The sequence below is a fragment of the Oryctolagus cuniculus genome, chromosome 4 (assembly GCF_051225735.1).
Source record: "Oryctolagus cuniculus isolate XC-2025 breed Fujian yellow rabbit chromosome 4, ASM5122573v1, whole genome shotgun sequence".
Classification (NCBI taxonomy): Eukaryota; Metazoa; Chordata; class Mammalia; order Lagomorpha; family Leporidae; genus Oryctolagus; species Oryctolagus cuniculus.
In genome coordinates, this window is record NC_142870.1 from 122,435,394 (window position 1) to 122,455,880 (window position 20,487).

Consider the following 20,487-nt stretch of genomic DNA (forward strand, 5'->3'; position numbering starts at 1 on the left):
TTCTCCCAAAAGCAATTTATACATTCAATGCAATACCAATCAAGATACCGAAGACCTTCTTCTCAGATCTTGAAAAAATGATGCTGAAATTCATATGGAGACACAGGAGACCTCGAATAGCTAAAGCAATCTTGTACAACAAAAACAAAGCCGGAAGGCCAGCTCTCTGCTGTGGCCCAGGAAGGCAGTGGAGGATGCCCCAAGTGCTTGGGCCCTGCACCCCATGGGAGACCAGGAGGAAGCACCTGGCTCCTGCCTTCAGATCAGCGCAGTGCGTCAACTGCAGTGGCCATTGTGGGGTGAATCAATGGAAGGAAGACCTTTCTCTCAATCTCTCTCTCTCACTGTCCACTCTGCATGTCAAAAAAATAAATAAATAAAAAAAATAAAGTGGATTTCTTCCATTATGCAGAGTGAAATAAGCCAGTCTTAAAAAGATAGAAATCATACATTATCCCTGACCTGAGATAACTAATAGAGTATCTGAAATGTAGTGCATTAGAGTGAATTAGACATTTTGAGATTCGATGATTGTTTACAGCCCTTGTGTCTCCCACTGAGGAACAGTGTTTTTGTTTGTTTGTTTTTATACTATTTGTTGAACTCTTTTACTAAGTGTAGGGTTAACTATATGATCATTAAGTAAACTGAAAATATGATCTTTCTAAAAATTAAGAGTGGGAAGGCCGGTGCCTCAGCTCACTAGGCTAATCCTCCACCTGCGGCGCCGGCACACTGGGTTCTAGTCCCCGTCGGGGCACCGGATTCTGTGCCGGTTGCTCCTCTTCCAGGCCAGCTCTCTGCTGTGGCCTGGGAAGGCAGTGGAGGATGGTCCAGGTCCTTGGGCCCTACACCCGCATGGGAGACCAGGAGGAAGCACTTGGCTCTTAGCTTTGGATCGGCACAGCGCACCGGCTGCAACGCACTAACCATAGCGGCCACTTGGGGGGTGAACCAACGGAAAAAGGAAGACCTTTATCTCTGTCTCTCTCTCTCTCTCTCACTGTCTAACTCTGCCTGTCAAAAAAAAAAAAAAATTAAGAGTGGGAATGTGAGAGGAGGATTGAGGAAGGGTTGGAGTGTGGGCGGAGGGTGGGTGTGGGGGAAAGTGCCACTATGTTCCTAAACCTATATATGTGAAATGCATGAAACTTATATAACTTAAATAAAATTTTAAAAATTTAAAAATATAATAAAAAGAAATTTACTAACTCTAAAAAACAAAACAAAACAAAACAAAAACAACAACAACAACAAAAAAAAAAAAAAAAAAAAACAAAGCCGGAGGCATCACAATACCAGATTTCAGGACATACTACAGGGCAGTTGTTATCAAAACAGCATGGTACTGGTACAGAAACAGATGGATAGACCAATGGAACAGAATTGAAACACCAGAAATCAATCCATACATCTACAGTCAACTTATATTTGATCAAGGATCCAAAACCAATTCCTGGAGCAAGGACAGTCTATTCAATAAATGGTGCTGGGAAAATTGGATTTCCACGTGCAGAAGCATGAAGCAAGACCCCTACCTTTCACCTTACACAAAAATTCACTCAACATGGATTAAAGACTTAAATCTACGATCCGGCACCATCAAATTATTAGAGAACATTGGAGAAACCCTGCAAGATATAGGTACTGGCAAAGACTTCTTGGAAAAGCACAGGCAGTCAAAACCAAAATTAACATTTGGGATTGCATCAGATTGAGAAGTTTCTGTACTGCAAAAAAACAAAAACAAAAACAAAAAAACAGTCAGGAAAGTGAAGAGGCAACCCACAGAATGGGAAAATATATTTGCTAACTATGCAACTGATAAAGGGTTGATAACCAGAATCTACAAAGAAATCAAGAAACTCCACAAAAACAAAACAAACAACCCACTTAAGAGATGGGCCAAGACCTCAATAGACATTTTTCAAAAGAGGAAATCCAAATGGCCAACAGGCACATAAAAAAATGTTCAAGATCACTAGCCGTCAGGGAAATGCAAATCAAAACCACAATCAGGTTTCACCTCACCCCAGTTAGAAGGGCTCACATTCAGAAATCTACCAACAATAGATGCTGGAGAGGATGTGGGGAAAAAGGGATACTAACCCACTGTTGGTGGGAATGCAAACTGGTCAAGCCACTTTGGAAGTCAGTCTGGAGATTCCTCAGAAACCTGAATATAACCCTACTATTCAACCCAGCCATCCCACTCCTTGGAATTTACCCAAAGGAAATTAAATTGGCAAACAAACAAGCTTTCTGCACATTAATGTTTATTGCAGCTCAATTCACAATAGCTAAGACCTGGAACTAACCCAAATGCCCATCAACAGTAGACTGGATAAAGAAATTATGGGACATGTACTCTATAGAATACTATACAGCAGTCAAAAACAATGAAACCCGGTCATTTGCAACAAGATGGAAGAATTTGGAAAACATCATGCTGAGTGAATTAAGCCAGTCCCAAAGGGACAAATATCATATGTTCTCCCTCATCGGCGACAACTGACTGAGCACCAAAGGGGAAACTTGTTGGAGTGAAATGGACACTATGAGAGACAGTGACTTGATCAGCTCTTGTCCTGACGGTTGATGTACAATGTGGTGCTTTGTCCATTTTAGTATTTTTTTTGTTCTAGTACTATTGGTTGAACTCTGTAATTGACACACGGTTATTCTTAGGTGTTTAAATTTTAACTGAAAAGTGATCCCTGTTAGGAATTTGGAAAGCATTATGCTGAGTGAAATAAGCCAGTTGCAAAGGGACAAATACCATATGTTCTCCCTGATCAGTGACAACTAACTGAGCACCAAAAAGGAAACCTGTTAAAGTGAAATGAACACTATGAGAAACAGTGACTTGATCAGCCCTTGCCCTGACTGTTGATGAACAATTTAATACGTTATCCCTCTTAGTATTTTTTTTTATTTGTTCTACTTAATACTTTTGGTTGAATACTGTAATCAATACATAGTTATTCTTAGGTGTTGAAACTTAACTGAAAAGTGATCGCTGTTAAATATAAGAGTGGGAATAAGAGAAGGAAGAGATGTGCAATTCGGGACATGCTCAAGCTGACTTACCCCAAACGGTAGAGTTAGAAACATACCAGGGGATTCCAATTCAATCCCATCAAGGTGGCATGTACCAATGCCATCTCACTAGTCCCAGTGATCAATTTCTGTTCACAACTAATCATAATGATAGGACTAAGAACCAAAGGGATCACATAAACAAGACTAGTGTCTGCAAATACTAGCTGATAGAATCAAAAAGGGAGAGAATGATCCAATATGGGAAGTGAGATACACAGCAGACCCATAGAATGGCAAATGTCCTCAACAGTACTCTGGCCTCAGAATCAGCCCTTAAGGCATGCGGATCTGGCTGAAAAGCCTATGAGAGTATTTCAGGCATGGAAAGCCAAGACACTCTGGGGAAAACAAACAAACAAACAAACAAACAAAAACAAAACAAAAAAATCCTAAATGAAAGATCTCCGCGAGTGAGATCCCAGTGGAAAGAATGGGTCATCAAAGAAGGAGGTACCTTTCTCTGAAGGGAGGAGACAACTTCCACTTTGACCATGGCCTTGTCTAAATATGATCAGAGTTGGTGAACTCAGGGGGCTTCCATAGCCTTGGCAACTCATGACAAGAGCCTAGGGTGATTACTGAGGCCATAAACAAGAGTGTCAATTTGTTAAGTCAACAACAGGAGTCACTGTGCACTTACTCCTCATGTAGGATCTCTGTCTTTAATGTGCTGTACATTGTGATTTAATGCTATAACTAGTACTCAAACAGTATTTTTCACTTTGTGTTTCTATGTGGGTGCAAACTGTTGAAATCTCTACTTACTATATGCTAAGCTGATCTTCTGTATATAAAGAGAATTGAAAATGAATCTTGATGTGAATGGAAGGGGAGAGGGAGAGGGAAAGGGGAGGGATGTGGGTGTGAGGGAAGTTATGGGGGGGAAGACATTATAATCCATAAGGTGTACTTTGGAAATTTATATTCATTAAATAAAAGTTAAAAAAAAATAAGATTGGGAATAGAAGAGAAAGGAGGAAGAGGGGTGGGAGAGTGGGTGGGATGGTGGGTACAGTGGGAAGAATCACCACGTTCCTAAAGTTGTAATTATGAAATATATGAAGCCTCTATTCCTTAATACAAGCTTGCATTACTTATTACTTATTCTCACTGAAATCTGAAAATAAGTTAGTAACAAATATATTACTTTACCCAGTTATCATTTTTCTGATAAAGGATCATAATATACATTTACATTTTTCAAGAATACAACTATCATTACTATATGTGACCACCTACAAAGCAATGAGTCTCCTGAAATTTGTCCCTATTTAACTAGAGTGAGCTATACTTTGACCAACAATGCACATATACTTGAAAAAAAAAATGTGAGACATAAACTATGATCTATCAATTTAAAAATGTTCCAAAAATAAAAATTCAATAATAATAAAAATAAAAATCCAATAAATTAATTTGGTTCATAATTTATTGTACTCTTTCTCAGTTCCATGGTCAAATCATTGAAGGGGATTATTTAAAAATTTTTAATTTATTTTATTTACTTGAAAGACACTGAGAGACAGGGAAAGAGAGTTACAGACACAGAAAGACAGAGATTTGCCATCCATGGATTCATTCCCCGAACGTTCTCAACTGCTACGATTCGGTCCAGGTCTTTTATGTGGGTGGCAGAGATCCAGTCACTTCAGCCATCATCTGCCATTTCACAGGGTACACATTAGCAGGAACTTAAAATCAGGAGTGGAGTCAGGACTCAAACCCAGAAACTCTGATATGGGATGTGGACATCCCAAGCACTGTCTTCCCCACTATGCCAAACACCACCTTTGAAGGTATTACTTTACGTCTCATCTCCCAGTTAATGGCTATTGTATCACTAGTGAGGTTAAAGAATATGAAATTCCTTCAGAGCCAACTTAGGGCCCATTTACTTCCTGAAGTCTCCGAAAATGTCACATTGGAAGGGGAATTGGGGCCCCTAAAGAAAAGTGGTAAGAGATGGGTTAGGGGTTATCTTGGTCAGCTCAGGCTGTCATTAAAAAAAAAAAAAAGCCATAAAGTGTGCTAAATGAAAGAATACATATTTTTTCACATTCTGGTGTCTACAAGTCTAAGATCAAGAGGCCAGTATAGTCAGTTTCTGGTGAGGGCTCTCTTCCTAAATGGCAGAACACTGCATTCTTAACGTGTATTCATACGGTGGCTAGTTGGGTGGGTGGGAAGAGCAAGCTCTCAGGTTTTTTCTTCCAAGGTCAATAATCCCAACATAGGGCCCTACAGCTACGGCCTTATCCAAATCTAATTATCCCCACAAAGTTCCATCTCCAAATACTACCACGTTGGAGGCTGGGTCTTGAGTGTGTACATTTGGGGTAGGTGGAAGGCACAACTCAGTTCACTGCAAGGAGGATGAAGAGAGACAAGCACAAAGGGAGGCCTGGTTCCAGCCTTTCTGTGGATCTGAGTCTTGTCTTTTTTCTGGTACTGTATTTCCATGGTTTCCCTTTCCTTTCGCACCTTCAGAGTCAAATGCACTTTCCTAGGGACAGACACATCTGTCTTCAAGATAAATTATTTTAATCTGAATGTACTCCTCATGAGAAACTAGAAAAATCAAAAAATGTCTTTCACCAGGCTTGATCTTTTTCACGTGAAATGAAGACCAACTACAGATAATATCACTTCAAAAATAAAACACCAGTGTTAAAAGCAGTGTTTCAATATTATACAAGATAAGTACAAACACGTTGTGAAGGCCATTTTGTGCTATTACTCAGTTACTAGCTTTGGGCTACATTAATTATAAATACATTGGAGACACTAAAAAAAAAGTTAGTTCATTCTCCTCCTTTTCCTCCATTATATTCTTCATTGTTGTAGACTACTTTACCTAAGTACCTCTTTGGCAATCCTTTCCATCAGGCTGTAAATATGAAGGGACATCAAAAAGTTCATGGTGGGGCCAGGCATTGTGGCAGAGCAGGATAAGTTGCAACCTGAGACACTGGCAACTCCATCTGGGTCTCCTATGTGGCTGGCAGGGGCCCAGGTTCTCAGGCCATCCGCTGCTGCCTTCTTAGGTGTATTAGCAAGAAGCAGGTTGGGAAACAGAGCAGCTGGGACTCAAACTGCACTCTCATATGGGAGGTGGTGTCACAAGTGGTGGCTTAACTCACTGTGCCACAATGTCGGCCCCAAGACTTTCTAACTTTAATACAAGCAGAAATGCCTGCAGTCTCTCGCTCAGAATTTCCTTGTTTAGAAATTACAATGACTTCTTCTATATGCTTCTATTAAAGAATAAAATCCAGCATCTTACTGTCCAAACTGAGGTAAAAGTTTGTGTTTCTTTTCTATAGAACCTTCAACAAATGTGGAAAATTCTAAATCAGTATAAACAAGGTACACACATTCAATTATTGGCCATGGGTTACAAGCCAATCCCTCTATGTCTGCCCTTTGTTCACATGATTTATCAACTCAGAGGTCTTCAAACGAATGGTCAGCAAAGAATCCCTTTTTTGGCAGAAGGCTGGAAGTACTGTCTTGGCACTGTGTTCAATAGGAAGTAAAAAGGAGCTAAAAAAAAAAAAAACACATAAAAACAATTTCTACCTGGACTTTGTCACAGTATCCTGAAACTTTAGTATATAAAGAATATAGCAACTGAAAAGTAAAGACTAGCTTGAGAGGGAAATATTTCTAATTTTGGTAAACTTAAGATATTGGGGTGGGGGCTCTTTTGTCCTTGTTCTAATTTATCATGTTTATATTCTGCTCTAAGATAAATGAAATAATTGAGGTGATATGCATAAAATAGTATCTGGTGCTAAGTTTCCTTTTCTTAACAAAATCAGGCTGAAGGGGTATAGCAGTTAAGATACTGCTTGGGACACCCAATCCCATATCAGAGTGCCTTGGTTCAAGACCCAGCTTTAGTCCCAGTTCCAGCTTCCTGCTAACATGTACCCTGGGAGGAAACAGACGATGCCTCAAGTGGTTGGGGCCACTGCACGCATGTGGGAGATCTGGACTGGACTGAGTTCCTGGCTCCTGGCTTCAGTCTGGCCCAGCCTGGCTTTGTGGACACACAGGAAGTGAATCAGTGGATCGAAGATCAACTGTCTGTCTTTGCCGCTTTCTCTCTCTCTCTCTTTTTTTTTTTTTTTTTTTTTTGACAGGCAGAGTGGACAGTGAGAGAGAGAGAGACAGAGAGAAAGGTCTTCCTTTGCCGTTGGTTCACCCTCCAATGGCCGCCGCGGCCGGCGCACCGGGCTGATCCGATGGCAGGAGCCAGGTACTTCTCCTGGTCTCCCATGGGGTGCAGGGCCCAAGTACTTGGGCCATCCTCCACTGCACTCCCTGGCCACAGCAGAGAGCTGGCCTGGAAGAGGGGCAACCGGGACAGAATCCGGCGCCCTGACTGGGACTAGAACCTGGTGTGCCGGTGCCGCAAGGAGGAGGATTAGCCTAGTGAGCCGCGGCGCCGGCCTCTCTTTTTCAAATAAACAAATTATTTAAAAAATCAGGCTAAGCATGAGAGAAAACTGGTAGATAACCACAATTTTCACAATACAAAGGAAATCAAATTTTTCAAAAAGTTCATTTTTCATTCTTGTGAGCATGCTGCTTATTCCCCACTTCAAGAGCGATGTAAGTCAATTTACTAAACAACAAAGAACACAAAGTTGATATTTCAGACTTGTAAATTCTGCTAATCCTATGGATTCTGATGAAAGCCCACATTTCTAACTTTTAAAATGTTACCTCACTAGTCTCCAACATACACAAACCACAGCTTGGCCATATTTGAGGTCCTTAGTTTCTTCACTACAGGTCATATACCATAGCCTTGAGCAGATACCTCACTACAAAGCCCATGTTCAGCTACAATTGTCTATTACAAAGCTTTTTTAAGGTGCAAATCTTGTTCTAACTTTATAATGAGAATAAATGAAGCAAGGAAGGATTTGCTTTATTTGCAAAACGAAATGTACTAAATAAATAAAGATTACATATAATTTTAAAATGTTTAAAATTAATGAGGTAACATTGTTTTAGCTTTAAGTATTAGAAATGCAAACACTGTCATTTTCCTACTTAAAATTCCTAATAAGTTAATACAGCTTTTAAACATCTAAATAATCAGCTCTTGTCCTGAAAGTGAAAGATGATGTTCAAAAATTTAAAAGATACAAAACTGCTTTCTACATAAATGCCTTTTCTACAGCATATACTATACAGATTCTCTCAAATGTACAAAAATCTAGGCACTCAATAGCCTGTAATCAGCTCTAAATCTAATAGGACATAAATGCATTTCATCAGAGACAAGATTCTTCAATGCCTGCTAAAATGAGAATCAAAAAATTATTATAATCTAGTAGTTTGGCTTGCAGCAAGCATTAATCAGAAGTCATAATAAATCCACATGCTTCTTTAGACAGCACATTAGTCAAACAGTTTTCTATGATAACGACATTGACTAATGGGCTCTGAGTTAGAAGGGTCAATCATAAACTCATCAAATGCTTCATTTAATTTCTTAATTTGGACAAACACAATTTGTTTATGGGAAAGATATCAGGTGTTCGTGAATGAGTAATGGCTATGAAACCAAACTCCATTAATCAGCTCATGATTACAAATGACTTAGAGATTGTTTATTCTAATTTCATTCATTTGGGTCAACAAAGAAAACATGAGCAAATGAAACCATTTGGAAAAAAAATGGCATCCTTATTTCTCCATATTTAATAAGGAAATGATAAATACTCTTTCAATAACTATATCAAAAGGACTTTATTACTCAGGTTACTACCAATCCTTTTTACAGTTGAGTTGTTAATGCATATGATGTATAATGAAACCAGGTAAGGGAAAAAAATAGGATCTTCTTCAATGATACCAAAAGTACACTCATTTTATGAGTTCTCTCTGATTCCTCAGGCAAGTGTGGTCACTCTTGTGTCTGTGCAGCACTTCGGACTTTGCTTGACACATAGTAGGTAAGGAGTAAAATGATTCAAAAGTGGGTGAATGGTTTTTAGTACAATGCCATTCTGTGTTTGAAAAGCTCTCACCTATAATAGATGGGTCCAAGGGTAAAGAATAGTGTCTTAGGAATCTTTTGGTTCCCACTGCCTAGAATAAGGCCCAGAATGATACCTTTTTGCTCAAATAAATTCTAAGGAAGAACACTCTGTCAGGTAAAATTTTGACTCACTTCATTAAAAGTAAAATCTGGAGTGTTTTGTATTATTTTGAAGGTACCTGAGAACAGTAAACTAAGGAAGAAGTGAACTTCACAGTAACTACTAGAAGACATCTATTCTCCCTTTGCCTTCTCTTTCATTTTCTTGTTGTCACCAAATGAGCAAAATAGAAGCTCATTGGGCTCTCCAGAACTGCTCAATGACATGGAAGCCATCAGGTGCTGTGACTGGATAAACTTCACTTGCCCCTCCTAATGACTGCTCCCTTCCCTCCTGTTATGGCTGACGAGTTTCACCAACTACACACACACAAAAAAAGATTTCCTTGACCTTGGCTTACTATCTGGGGTTGGCCAGTAGACTTTGAAGGGAGATCAGTTAAAGGGAAGAGGAAAGAGATTAAGATTTGTTTCTGGCTGGCTTGAGGCTAGATGGTGTTTATCTTTCTCTATTGAAGGCCGTTTCCATTGGGGCACGATCTCTTATATATTTCTCACAATATTAAATAACTGCTCCCATCCCTTTCCTCTTTCAAGCCTACAGGTAGTAAATACATAGAGTTGTTGGTAGGTTAGGACTGTTGATGGTTCATCTTAAATTTGCCCAAATCCTTTTTTTTCCTTAAAGATTTCCATTTATTTGAATGTCAGAGTTACAGAGAGAAAGGAGAGGCAGAGAGAGAGAGGTCTTCCATTCAATGCTTCACTCCCCAGATGACCGCAACGGCTGGAGCTGAGCCGAACCAAGCCAGGAGCCAGGAGCTTCCTTCAGGTCTCCCATGCAGATGCAGGGGCAAAAGGACTTGGGCCATTTTCCACTGCTTTCCCAGGCCACAGCAGAGAGCTGGATTGGAAATGGAGCCGCCGGGACCTGATCCCACATCCATATGGGATGCTGGCACTGCAGGTGGTGGCTTTAGCCAATACACCACAGCACCAGCCCCTGCCCCTCCAAATCTTTATTAGTAGTACCTTCATTAGATGATTTTATTATGCTTTTGAGCAGACCATGTTATTTTCTGCTATTCATTTTTGGCTCCCACATTTCCTCCCCTGACTCTTGAGATCTGAGGTACAATCCATAGTCTATAGTCAATTAGCTTAATACTTATACATATTGTTCCAGCATGCTGATGCCTACAACCATGTGCCATGACATGTAGACTCTGGCTTTGGTACCTCTATCCATGGTAACTATTTCTATTTTTGACTTTGGACTTGGAACATATTAATTATGACCTACTGATGGGTTTGCTAAAGAAAGTTATTTGATGTTTTCTCTGTTCCTGATTCCTTATCAGATTCTTTCATTTTATCTCCTAATATTGACCTGTTAAGTCCCAGGTTTCTGGATTAGGGAAAGTAGAAAAGTATTTTCACTTATATAAAATTCAATTTCTATTAAATGGAAGTCTACAATGAAAAGGCTACTTTATAAAGAAACTGGCATATGAAATATATCTTTAAAAATAAAATAAAGATATATAACTTTTTTATTTAAAAACAATTAATGGGGGCTGGTGTTGTGGCATAGCAGAAAAAGCCACTGCCTGCAATGCCAGCATCCCACATGGGTGTCGGTTAAAATACTGGTTGCTCACTTCCAATCCAGCTCCCTGCTAATGGCCTGGGAAAAGCTGCGGAAGGTGGCTCAAGTGCTTGGGGCCCTGTTATCCATGTGAGTGACCTGGAAGAAGCTGCTGGCTCCCTGCTTTGGTCTGACACAGCTCCAGTCATTGCTGCCTACTGGGAAGTGAACCTCCAGATGGAAGATCTCTCTAACTTTCAAATATATGAATAAATCTTAAAAAAATTAATGCTTCTCCATTATGAAATACTTTTCCACAAAGCTTTTTGTTGTTGTTGTTGTTAAATTTCAAATATACTCTAAGAAAGGCATAATCCATGTAGCCATGTACCTGCACCTCTGGGGAATGATGTTTCAAAATTTATCTCTTTAGAGCTAGCCAATTAAACTCTCAACATGTAAGTTCACTTATTTGTGGGTGATATCATTCTACAATGCATTATAAACTTGTAATTTTCATTAAAGATTTCAATTATAAGGGAAATAAAAGGTTAGTTTAAAAGAAATCAAGTAGAAGCTGAGCAATCTAAGAACAGCAGATACGTCAATGACGGTCTCCCCACAGAGACACCAGTTTGAACAGCTATTCAATATAGCAAGCCACCTTTAAAAAGAGTTGAGAAAGCCAGATAAGGGATCACAGGGCCTGGTTTAATTATAATAGTAAAAGATATACTGAATCTAACAAGAAGGAAATAGTTCCCCACATTACTCCTGCTCACAGCTGCAAGCAACAGGTTGGAGAGACTTTATGTTTCCTGCTTAGGGGAAGAAGAAATGAAAACCAGACTTTCTACTTGAAACCAAATACCCGGCCCACTACAGTGAAACTCAGTGCTGGACAACGTCCTGAGTCCCTAGATCAGGCTTCACAGACTGAACCTCTGGATTCTCTTTGCCAGAAGGCCAAGGGACTACCCTCCATCACCCTTTCCCCAACCTTAGGCAGACATCAAGGAATAAGATTTCAACTGTAGGGAAACAGAGTGGGAAACTGACCTCAAGGCTTTGCCATGGAAGTTATTGTCAGTTCTGTTCAGTGCGACTCAGCACTAAATAGTTCGAAGGCCCCATTCTACAGGCCAGTATTCTTAGAGGAAGCCTCTAGACTCTCCCCAGCATAGAGATATGCACCCAGGCAAGGACAGACTGATGTTTTGGCCTGCATCAACCTGGAGCTTTATACAAGCCAAGCACACACCCACAAAATGCTGCAAAGTGCTGTAGCTGCCAAACTCAAGTGCAATCCAGCTTAGTGTCAGCTTAGACAGCCAAAGGAATGCCTTCCCTACTCATACCCCTAGCCTAACCTTGGGTGCACAACGAATAAGACTCCAGCTACTAGGGAACAAGGCATGAAAATGAGTATAGGAGTAGTTTTTTTTTTTTTTTTTTTTTTTTTTTTTTTTTTTTTGGTGACAGGCAGAGTGGACAGTGAGAGAGAGAGAGACAGAGAGAAAGGTCTTCCTTTGCCGTTGGTTCACCCTCCAATGGCCGCCGCGGCCGGCACACCGCGCTGATCCGAAGGCAGGAGCCAGGTGCTGCTCCTGGTCTCCCATGGGGTGCAGGGCCCAAGCACTTGGGCCATCCTCCACTGCACTCCCGGGGCCACAGCAGAGAGCTGGCCTGGAAGAGGGGCAACCGGGACAGAATCCGGCGCCCCGACTGGGACTAGAACCCGGTGTGCAGGCGCCTCAGGTGGAGGATTAGCCTAATGAGCTGTGGCGCCGGCCCAGCAATCCCAGTCTTAGGTGCTTACCCAAGTGTAACAAAAGTTCGTGTTCACACAAAATCTTAATTGAAAATGTTATACTGGTTTAATTCATAATCACCCCAAATTGGAAAGAAGAACATCCCTCAATTAATTAATTCACCCAATGGAATATTACTCAGGAATTAAAAAAAAAATTAGCTACATGCAACAACATGGGTAAATATCAAGTGCATTTTATGAATTCATAAATGCCATACTCAAAAGGCTACATATATGATTCCATTTAAATGATATATTGAAAAAGTCAAACTGCAGAGACAAAAAATAGATGAGTGGTTCCCAGGACTTAGGAATGGTAGGCAAAGTTGACCAAAAAAGGTCATATGTGGAATTTTAGGAAATGATAGAATTGTTCTACATCTTAATTCACAATCTCAAGTACTGCTATTTGATTGTTTTCATTTGTCAAAAAACAAATAACAGTCACTAAAAGGGATCAGTCTATTATATACAAATCTTTAATTTTAAAAAAGGTATTAGGAAAACAGGTAAGAATGGACTGCAAGAAAATATTTATAAATTACATATCTTAATTATATTCAGAATACATGAGTAACTACAACCCAATAATATAAATAATTTCAAAAATTGGCAAAATGTATGAGCAGATAATAGAAGTATACAGATTATAAATGATTGCAAGAAAACATGCTCTACATCTTTAATCATCACAGAAAGGTACATTAAAATCAAATGAGGGGTCCCCTCTGATGCCAGCATCTCATATAGATGGCAGTTTGAGTCCCAACTACTCTCCTTCCTATCCAGCTCCCTGCTTATGCCCCTAGGAAAGCAGTAGAAACTGGTCCAAGTGCTTGGTCCCTGGCTACCTACTTGGGAGACCCAGACTGAGTTTCTAGCTTCCAGCTTCAGACTGGCCCAGCCCCAGCCATTGTGGCCATTTGAGGAGTGAACCAACAGAGGAAAGATCCCACCCTGTAACTCTGCCTTTCAAATAAATAATAAATATTTAAAAATAAATAAGTAAACTTTTAAAAAAATATAACACACTCAGTGGAATGGCTAAAATTAACCAGAAAAAAAAACAACATCAACAAATTATATCAATAATGTAGGTCTAACAAAAGCTTCATATATTGCTTGTGCAAAGACAAAATGGAACCACAACTTTGGAAAATAGTTTGGCAGCTTCTTGTAAAGTGAAAGTTACACTAACCACATTACACAAGCAATCCCAATCCTACTTCTGTTCCTTAGCATATCTCATTGCTGCATATGTATCCAAGAAAATTAAAATATATATTCCAACAGATTTGTACTCCAATGTTCATGTAAATTTTACTCATAAAAATCATGAATTGGAAACAATCTACCTGTCCATCAATTGTTGAGTGAATAAGCAATCTGTTATTGTAAAACAATGAAATACTACTCAGCAGCACAAAAAACTGATGCTCACAACAATGTGGAAAAATCTGAAAAGTACAATACCAAATGACACAAAAGATTACAACTTGCTGTGTCATTCCATTTATAAAACATTCTAAACATGGCAAAATTTTCGAGTCATTAAGGAGTTTAGTGGTTGCTACTGTTTGGGGGTAGGAAGAAAGAGATGACTTCAAAGGAGTACAAAGGAACTTTCTGGAGGAATGTAAATGTTCTTTATCAAGAATTTTGACCATCTTTATGTGACCATACACATTTCCCAAGATTCATCGAATTTTATACTAAATATTGGGGGATGTTATATTTAAATTAAAATTTTTTAAAGTCCTTCAAGCTCCCTTCATAACAGAACAATCATAAAATAAAGCCAAACCAATTTTTAAGTAACCCTGAATTCCACTGTCCAGAAATAACAACCACTGTTAGTACATTTTAACAAAAAGAAAGACAAGTTTTGTAGTGTTTCCCTTATAAGTAAACATCAAATCTTCTATTGCATAATTTATTTTTTGCCACAAATTATTTGGACATTTGTAAAATTCATTTATTAATATATAATTCAATTTAATTCATAGGTCTTGAATTCTCTAATATATTTTCTAGTTTTGCTAAATAAAATTCAAAGAGATCCTTAATAGCCAATATCTTAATGTATGTGGGATAACAGAACAACTGAAAAAGAAACAGCATATAATAAACATTAATAAAAGGATATTTTTGGAAGAAAGAAAGGATTATTGGTGCTGCCAACTCTTTCTAAATTTAGGGGAAGATGCTGTACTCACTCACAAAAAGAGCCACTCTATTTAAACAGTTTTTTAAAATTATTATTATAAAAGAAAAAAGAAACCCCAGGGTCTAAAATGTAATGAGTGATCCTATTAGTTCCACCAGACTAAAATCATACAGTCTACGTATGTGGTCTTTTCAGCCACATCTGTCATGAACCATTTTTACATCACAAAATGCAAAATACTGAGCATTGATTTACTTGATGAGTCTTGGGAAAGTATTCATCATTTGACTTCCTCCTAAAAGAAAAACTGGCTCAAAGGAAGACAGGTGACAGTTCATTCTGGGCAGTACACACTTAGGACTACACACCTTAGAACTGAACCATGATATAATCCAGTCAACAAAAAGAAAATCACAATAAGAAAGGACTAAATAAAATGGAAAAATGAAATCTCAATCATGGTTTTCTTAAAATCCAAATATTTTGCTTGGCTGAGAAACATGGATCAACTATTAGAAATACTTAAAATATATCACATGGATATAAAGTACCTACACATAGTAGATGCTCAATAAATGCCATTCTTATTTTAAATGCTTTATGAATCACATTTTTACTGATTTATAAAATGTTTTCTATTCCTTTCAAAACCTTTATACACTAAAGAGTTTTTACTTACTATAAGATGTATAGTCTAGAAAAGTTTTGGGTTAATTGTCTGAAATCCACATTAATCATTTTTGGTAAAAATTTTTTATTTAATGTTATTATACGCTTATCAAAAAATAGATCTATAATTTGTCCTATAAGAAAAGGTTGGCTTAAATTAGTACAAATGTTCTTAATGACTTAAACTGGAAAATATTAAAGAATAATTAATTCTAAAAAACTCATTATATACTTCTATATTAAATTATTTACAATGATTCTAAAACCACTGAAAAGGAGCTGCATATTTGATGATAAACAAGCATCCAAATCTTATACACTTGTCAGTCTTTCAATAATGAAGTCGGGGAAAATAAATTCACAGACACCCAAGTGAATTGGCAACTGTAAGTGACAGAAGCCCTTCTAAATCCTCTGTTTACACTGGGGATTAGAGGAGTAGATTTTGAGTTGCACACTGAACAGTCCATGGTCAAGGGAACCTGCTCCCTGTCAGCCCGCAGGGCATAAGGACAAAGCATGGTCCTGGTAGGAAGTGACCCATAAACATATTCCTACCCAGGATTTATACAAAGCCAGTCTGCCTCACAGAAACTCCATATGACCATTAACTGGACTGCAAGGCCTGCCAGGAGGCCTAATTACAGGTCTACAGAGCCCAATAACAAAAGCTGAAGGGCTTTAGCCTAGGGATGATCTGCTTTATACTGACTTGAGAGAGTCCATATAGAGGACCCAAAAGAAAGAGCTTTAGCTTTAAAATTCTCCCCAGAGATCCAGCATTGTACTCGAGTCTAGAAAGCCCACATGCAACATACTTCAGCTAGGCTTAAACATACCACCCTCTCAACATTAACATTCAACTACTGTCTGCTTAACATCTGCTCAAACAGGGAAATTGTTGTGATACTGTTAAGACTCTCACTGATAGCTTTTTTCTTACTAAATATTATTAGGGTTAAATAATAGCCACTCAAATATAAGGGTGTAATAGATGCTAAAAGAAGTAATATATTTTTAAGAGAATATATTTAATTCTTCTCTTTAGGAAGTATTCATTTTTCTCTTTTGGGTTAACACAAAGCCAAAAATCATTTTCATTGTTGAACACTGGAAGTTCAATTAACATTACCAATATGATTTTGCATTAAATCTACTCAAATTTATGTAAAATTTCTGAAGTTTATATAAACCATACTTGATGAAAAATGTTTGTGCAGTGCCCAAGTAAACTGAATTATTTAAGCTTTTATTTATTAGGGTTTTTTTAAAAAATATTCTATTCTTTATTCTTGAGAGCATCTTCTAACTGTATATGCATGGTGGTACAAGGAGGATGTCTGGCTCTACTTCTTTTGTTTTTTATGTTTTTAAAATTTGTTTTCATTTTATTTGACGAGCAAAGACAGAGGCAGAGAGAAAGATCTTCTACCCTCTGGTTGACTCCCAAATGCCCTCAATAGCTGAAGCAGGGTCAGGTGAAAGCCAGGAACCTGGAACTCAGCCTGTGTCTCCCACGTGGGTGGACAGGGACTAAAGTATCTGAAGGCATCTGCTGTTTCAAGTATCTGAAGCCATTATCTGCTACTTTCCAGGGTGCTTATTTGCAGAAAGCTGGAATGGGAATCAGGGCCAGGAATTGAAGTGGGGCATTTTGGACAATCCAGTGGTTCTTAACCACTGTGCCAAACGCTTGCCTTCACTTCTTTTCTTTAATTACCTCATAAAGCCACTCAGGTGATGGCATTAAAAAAAAAAAAAAACTACTTCTACTATAACTAACACTTCTATAATGCTCACTTAAATGCTGGATGCTAAAGACTTTATTATAGTATTTAGTTTTAATATAAGTTTTGTAAGGTACAAGCCATTATTATTATTTTCATTTTTAAAATGAACATCTGCAGTCAGATAAACAGCTTTCCTAAGGTTTCCTTAGTAAATAATAGAGCTAGGTAATGACACCCCAGCCATCTAACTTGAGAACTAAATACCACGTTATATTGCCTTTTATGCTGTTAACATTTACTGAATGTTTCTTTTTTTTTAAAGATTTATTTATGGGACTGGCCCTGTGGCACAGCAGATTAAAGCCCTGGCCTGCAGCATTGGCATCCCATACAGGTGAGGGTTCGAATCCTGGCTGCTCCACTTCCAATCCAGCTCCCTGCTAATGTGCCTGGGAAAGCACTGGAGAGGGCCCAAGTGCTTGGGCCCCTGCACCCATGTGGGAGACCTGGAAGAAGCTCCTGGCTTCGGATCTGCTCAGCTCTGGTCATTTTGGCCATCTGGGGAGTGAGCCAGCAAATGGAAGAGCTCTTTCTCTCTCACTCTACCTCTCTGTAACTTTCAAATAAATAAATCTTTTAAAAAAACAAAAATGATTTATTTATTTATTTGAAAGGCAGAGTTACAAAGAGGTGAGATACAGAGAGCTCTTCCATCTGCTCATTCACTTTCCAAATGGCTACAATGGCCAGGGATGGGTTAGGCTGAAGCCAAGTGCCTAGAACCCTATCAGAGCTTCCTACATGGGTACACAGACGAACGGGCTTGCACCATCTTCTGTTGTTTTTCCAGATGCATTAGCAGGGAGCTGGGTTGCGAAGTGAAGCAGTCAGGACTCCAAACAGCACTTATATGGGATGCCTGTGCTGCAGGCAGCAGCCCCAAACCACTGAACCACAACACCAGTCCAAGAATATTTCTATACAGGTACTGTATTACAAATGCTAACTTTTTTTTAATTTTTTTTTTATTTTTTTGACAGGCAGAGTTAGACAGTGAGAGAGAGAGAGAGAGAGACAGAGAGAAAGGTCTTCCTTTTCCATTGGTTCACCCCCGAAGTGGTTGCTACGGCCAGCGTGTTGAGGCAGGCGCGCTGTGCTGATCCGAAGCCAGGAGCCAGGTGCTTCCTCCTGGTCTCCCACGTGGGTGCAGGGCCCAAGCACTTGGGCCATCCTCCACTGCACTCCTGGGCCACAGCAGAGAGCTGGACTGGAAGAGGAGCAACCGGATAGAATCCAGCAGCCCGACTGGGACTAGAACCCAGGGTGCTGGCACCGCAGGCGGAAGATTAGCCTACTGAGCCGCAGCGCTGGCCTCAAATGCTAACTTTTAAACTCTGGAACAACCTCATTAGTTATGTACATTATTATTACCATTTTACAGATGATGAAACTGAAGGACAGTAAACAGAAGTATTCTATCCAAGTTCATAGTTAGTGAAATAGAATATAAATCTAGACTTCCAACACACAATCAAGTAGAAGCTTATAAATAAGAAAAAATGAGTTTTAAAACATTATTTACATGAAATAGAAATTAACTTTTCATTCTCTTGCTCTGTTTTTGAGGACTGGCTAACATGAAAACTTCTTTCACAATAAACTAGCCAATTTCTCAGAGCCACAGATCAGCAGCCAAAAACCTATGGAGCCAAATCTCTGTCACTTTTAAATCAGGGTAAAGGTCCTCCAAAACAGCCATTATCAAGGCAGTCTCATTTGTGACTATGGAATTACAAATATTCAATTCCAGACTGTACTTTAGAGAGATGTTGGAATTTCAAAGGTCATGCAGCTATGAAAGGGTCAAGGCTTGGCTTCTAAGAACTTAGTATTAGTAGGTAAATAAAAGAACAAAATCTCAGTTGAACTTGCTTCAAAAGAATTGACAAAAGGTGAGGCACAAACTATGTTACAAGCAAAGCTTATCACCTGGATGTAGGGTGCATGTGCATATAACTAATCTCTCTTTATATAATATTTAACCAGCTTCTATTCTAACAAGGGTCACTAAGATGCATGTCCACAGATAGGTTTAAACCTAAAACACTGGTGATCATAAAGCATTACCCTAGATTTTTCAAAGTTGTAAATCCAGCTTTTATGAATGTGCTAAATAGTTGAAAATAAGATGTCTTCTTGATTGTCACTTTAATCCTTTTGTATTATCAATAGAAAAAATTCACTTTATAATCTAAGAGTAACTTGAGCAAAGACATTATTACATTGTAAAGTAACTGGAGAACTAAGACTAACAGAATAAAGTATGCATTTGATATTTTTTTCTATCATTGTACTTTCTGTCCAACATAACTCAGGGATTTAACATATGGAGAGGAAATCATTGACTTTGAGTCTAGGTTCTGCCACTTATTAGCTATATAACCTTTTACAAGTCATTTCAGATTTCAGGATATTCATAAAATGGAGTTAATTAGCTCACCATGCAATGATGTGAATCAAAGAATAAAATATTTATGAAAGTGGTTGGAAACTATAAAGCACAAAGATTGCAGACATTCTTCAGAAAATGAAACATTATTACAGATATTTTAGTTGTTTTACCACATATGCACTAAAAGAAGCTTCCTCTTTACCTTATAACATTAGAAATATAATTACCAAGGTTGCATGTCCATAATTCTATAAATAAGATATTAAGGTAGATAGAGAAAATTGTGCCTTGAAAACTGTGAGAAAGGATGTCTTCTGATGCTGAAGAAAAATCTCTCTTCCAAATGCTTCCTCAGACTCATGAACACACTTGGCATAAGATAATAGTGCACTTTTTTAGAAAACTCTAATAATGTTTGAAAAGGTCCTATCAAATTGAACAACAGTGAGAGCAAAAGTAAAGGAGACAAAAGAAGTTCTTTAAAAAAAAAAAAAAGATTTATTCATTTATTTGAAAGTCGAAGCTACACAGAGAGAAAAGGAGAGGCAGAGACAAAGAGGTCTTCCATCGGCTGGTTCACTCTCCAGTTGGCCGCAATGGGCGAAGCTGCACCAATCTGAAGCCAGGAGCCAGGAGCTTCCTCTGGGTCTCCCACGCAGGTGCAGGGGCCCAAGGGCTTGGGCCATCCTCCACTGCTTTCCCAGGCCATAGCAGAGAGCTGGACTGGAAGAGGAGCAGCTGGGACATAAACTGGTGCCCACATGGGATGCTGGTATTTCAGGAAGTGGCTTTACCCACTATGCCACAGCAACGGCCCCAGAAGACGTTCTTAACTAAACTTACCATCC

At 38.8% G+C, this 20,487-nt stretch overlaps 1 protein-coding gene across 11 annotated transcripts in view; it reads right to left on the reverse strand.

Moving 5' to 3' along the window:
• Positions 1–20,487, reverse strand: part of RSRC1 (arginine and serine rich coiled-coil 1) — a 447,518-nt gene that overhangs the window by 164,801 nt on the left and 262,230 nt on the right. For 2 of the 11 annotated variants that reach the window (XM_089332160.1, XM_089332158.1), the window contains one exon: positions 20,115–20,362. The exons of the other annotated variants lie outside the window; for them this stretch is intronic. In XM_089332160.1, the coding sequence (XP_089188286.1) occupies positions 20,216–20,362 (147 nt within the window). In that variant the 3' untranslated portion in view covers positions 20,115–20,215. Of the gene's footprint in view, positions 1–20,114; positions 20,363–20,487 lie in introns of those variants that run through there. 11 annotated transcript variants of the gene reach the window in all.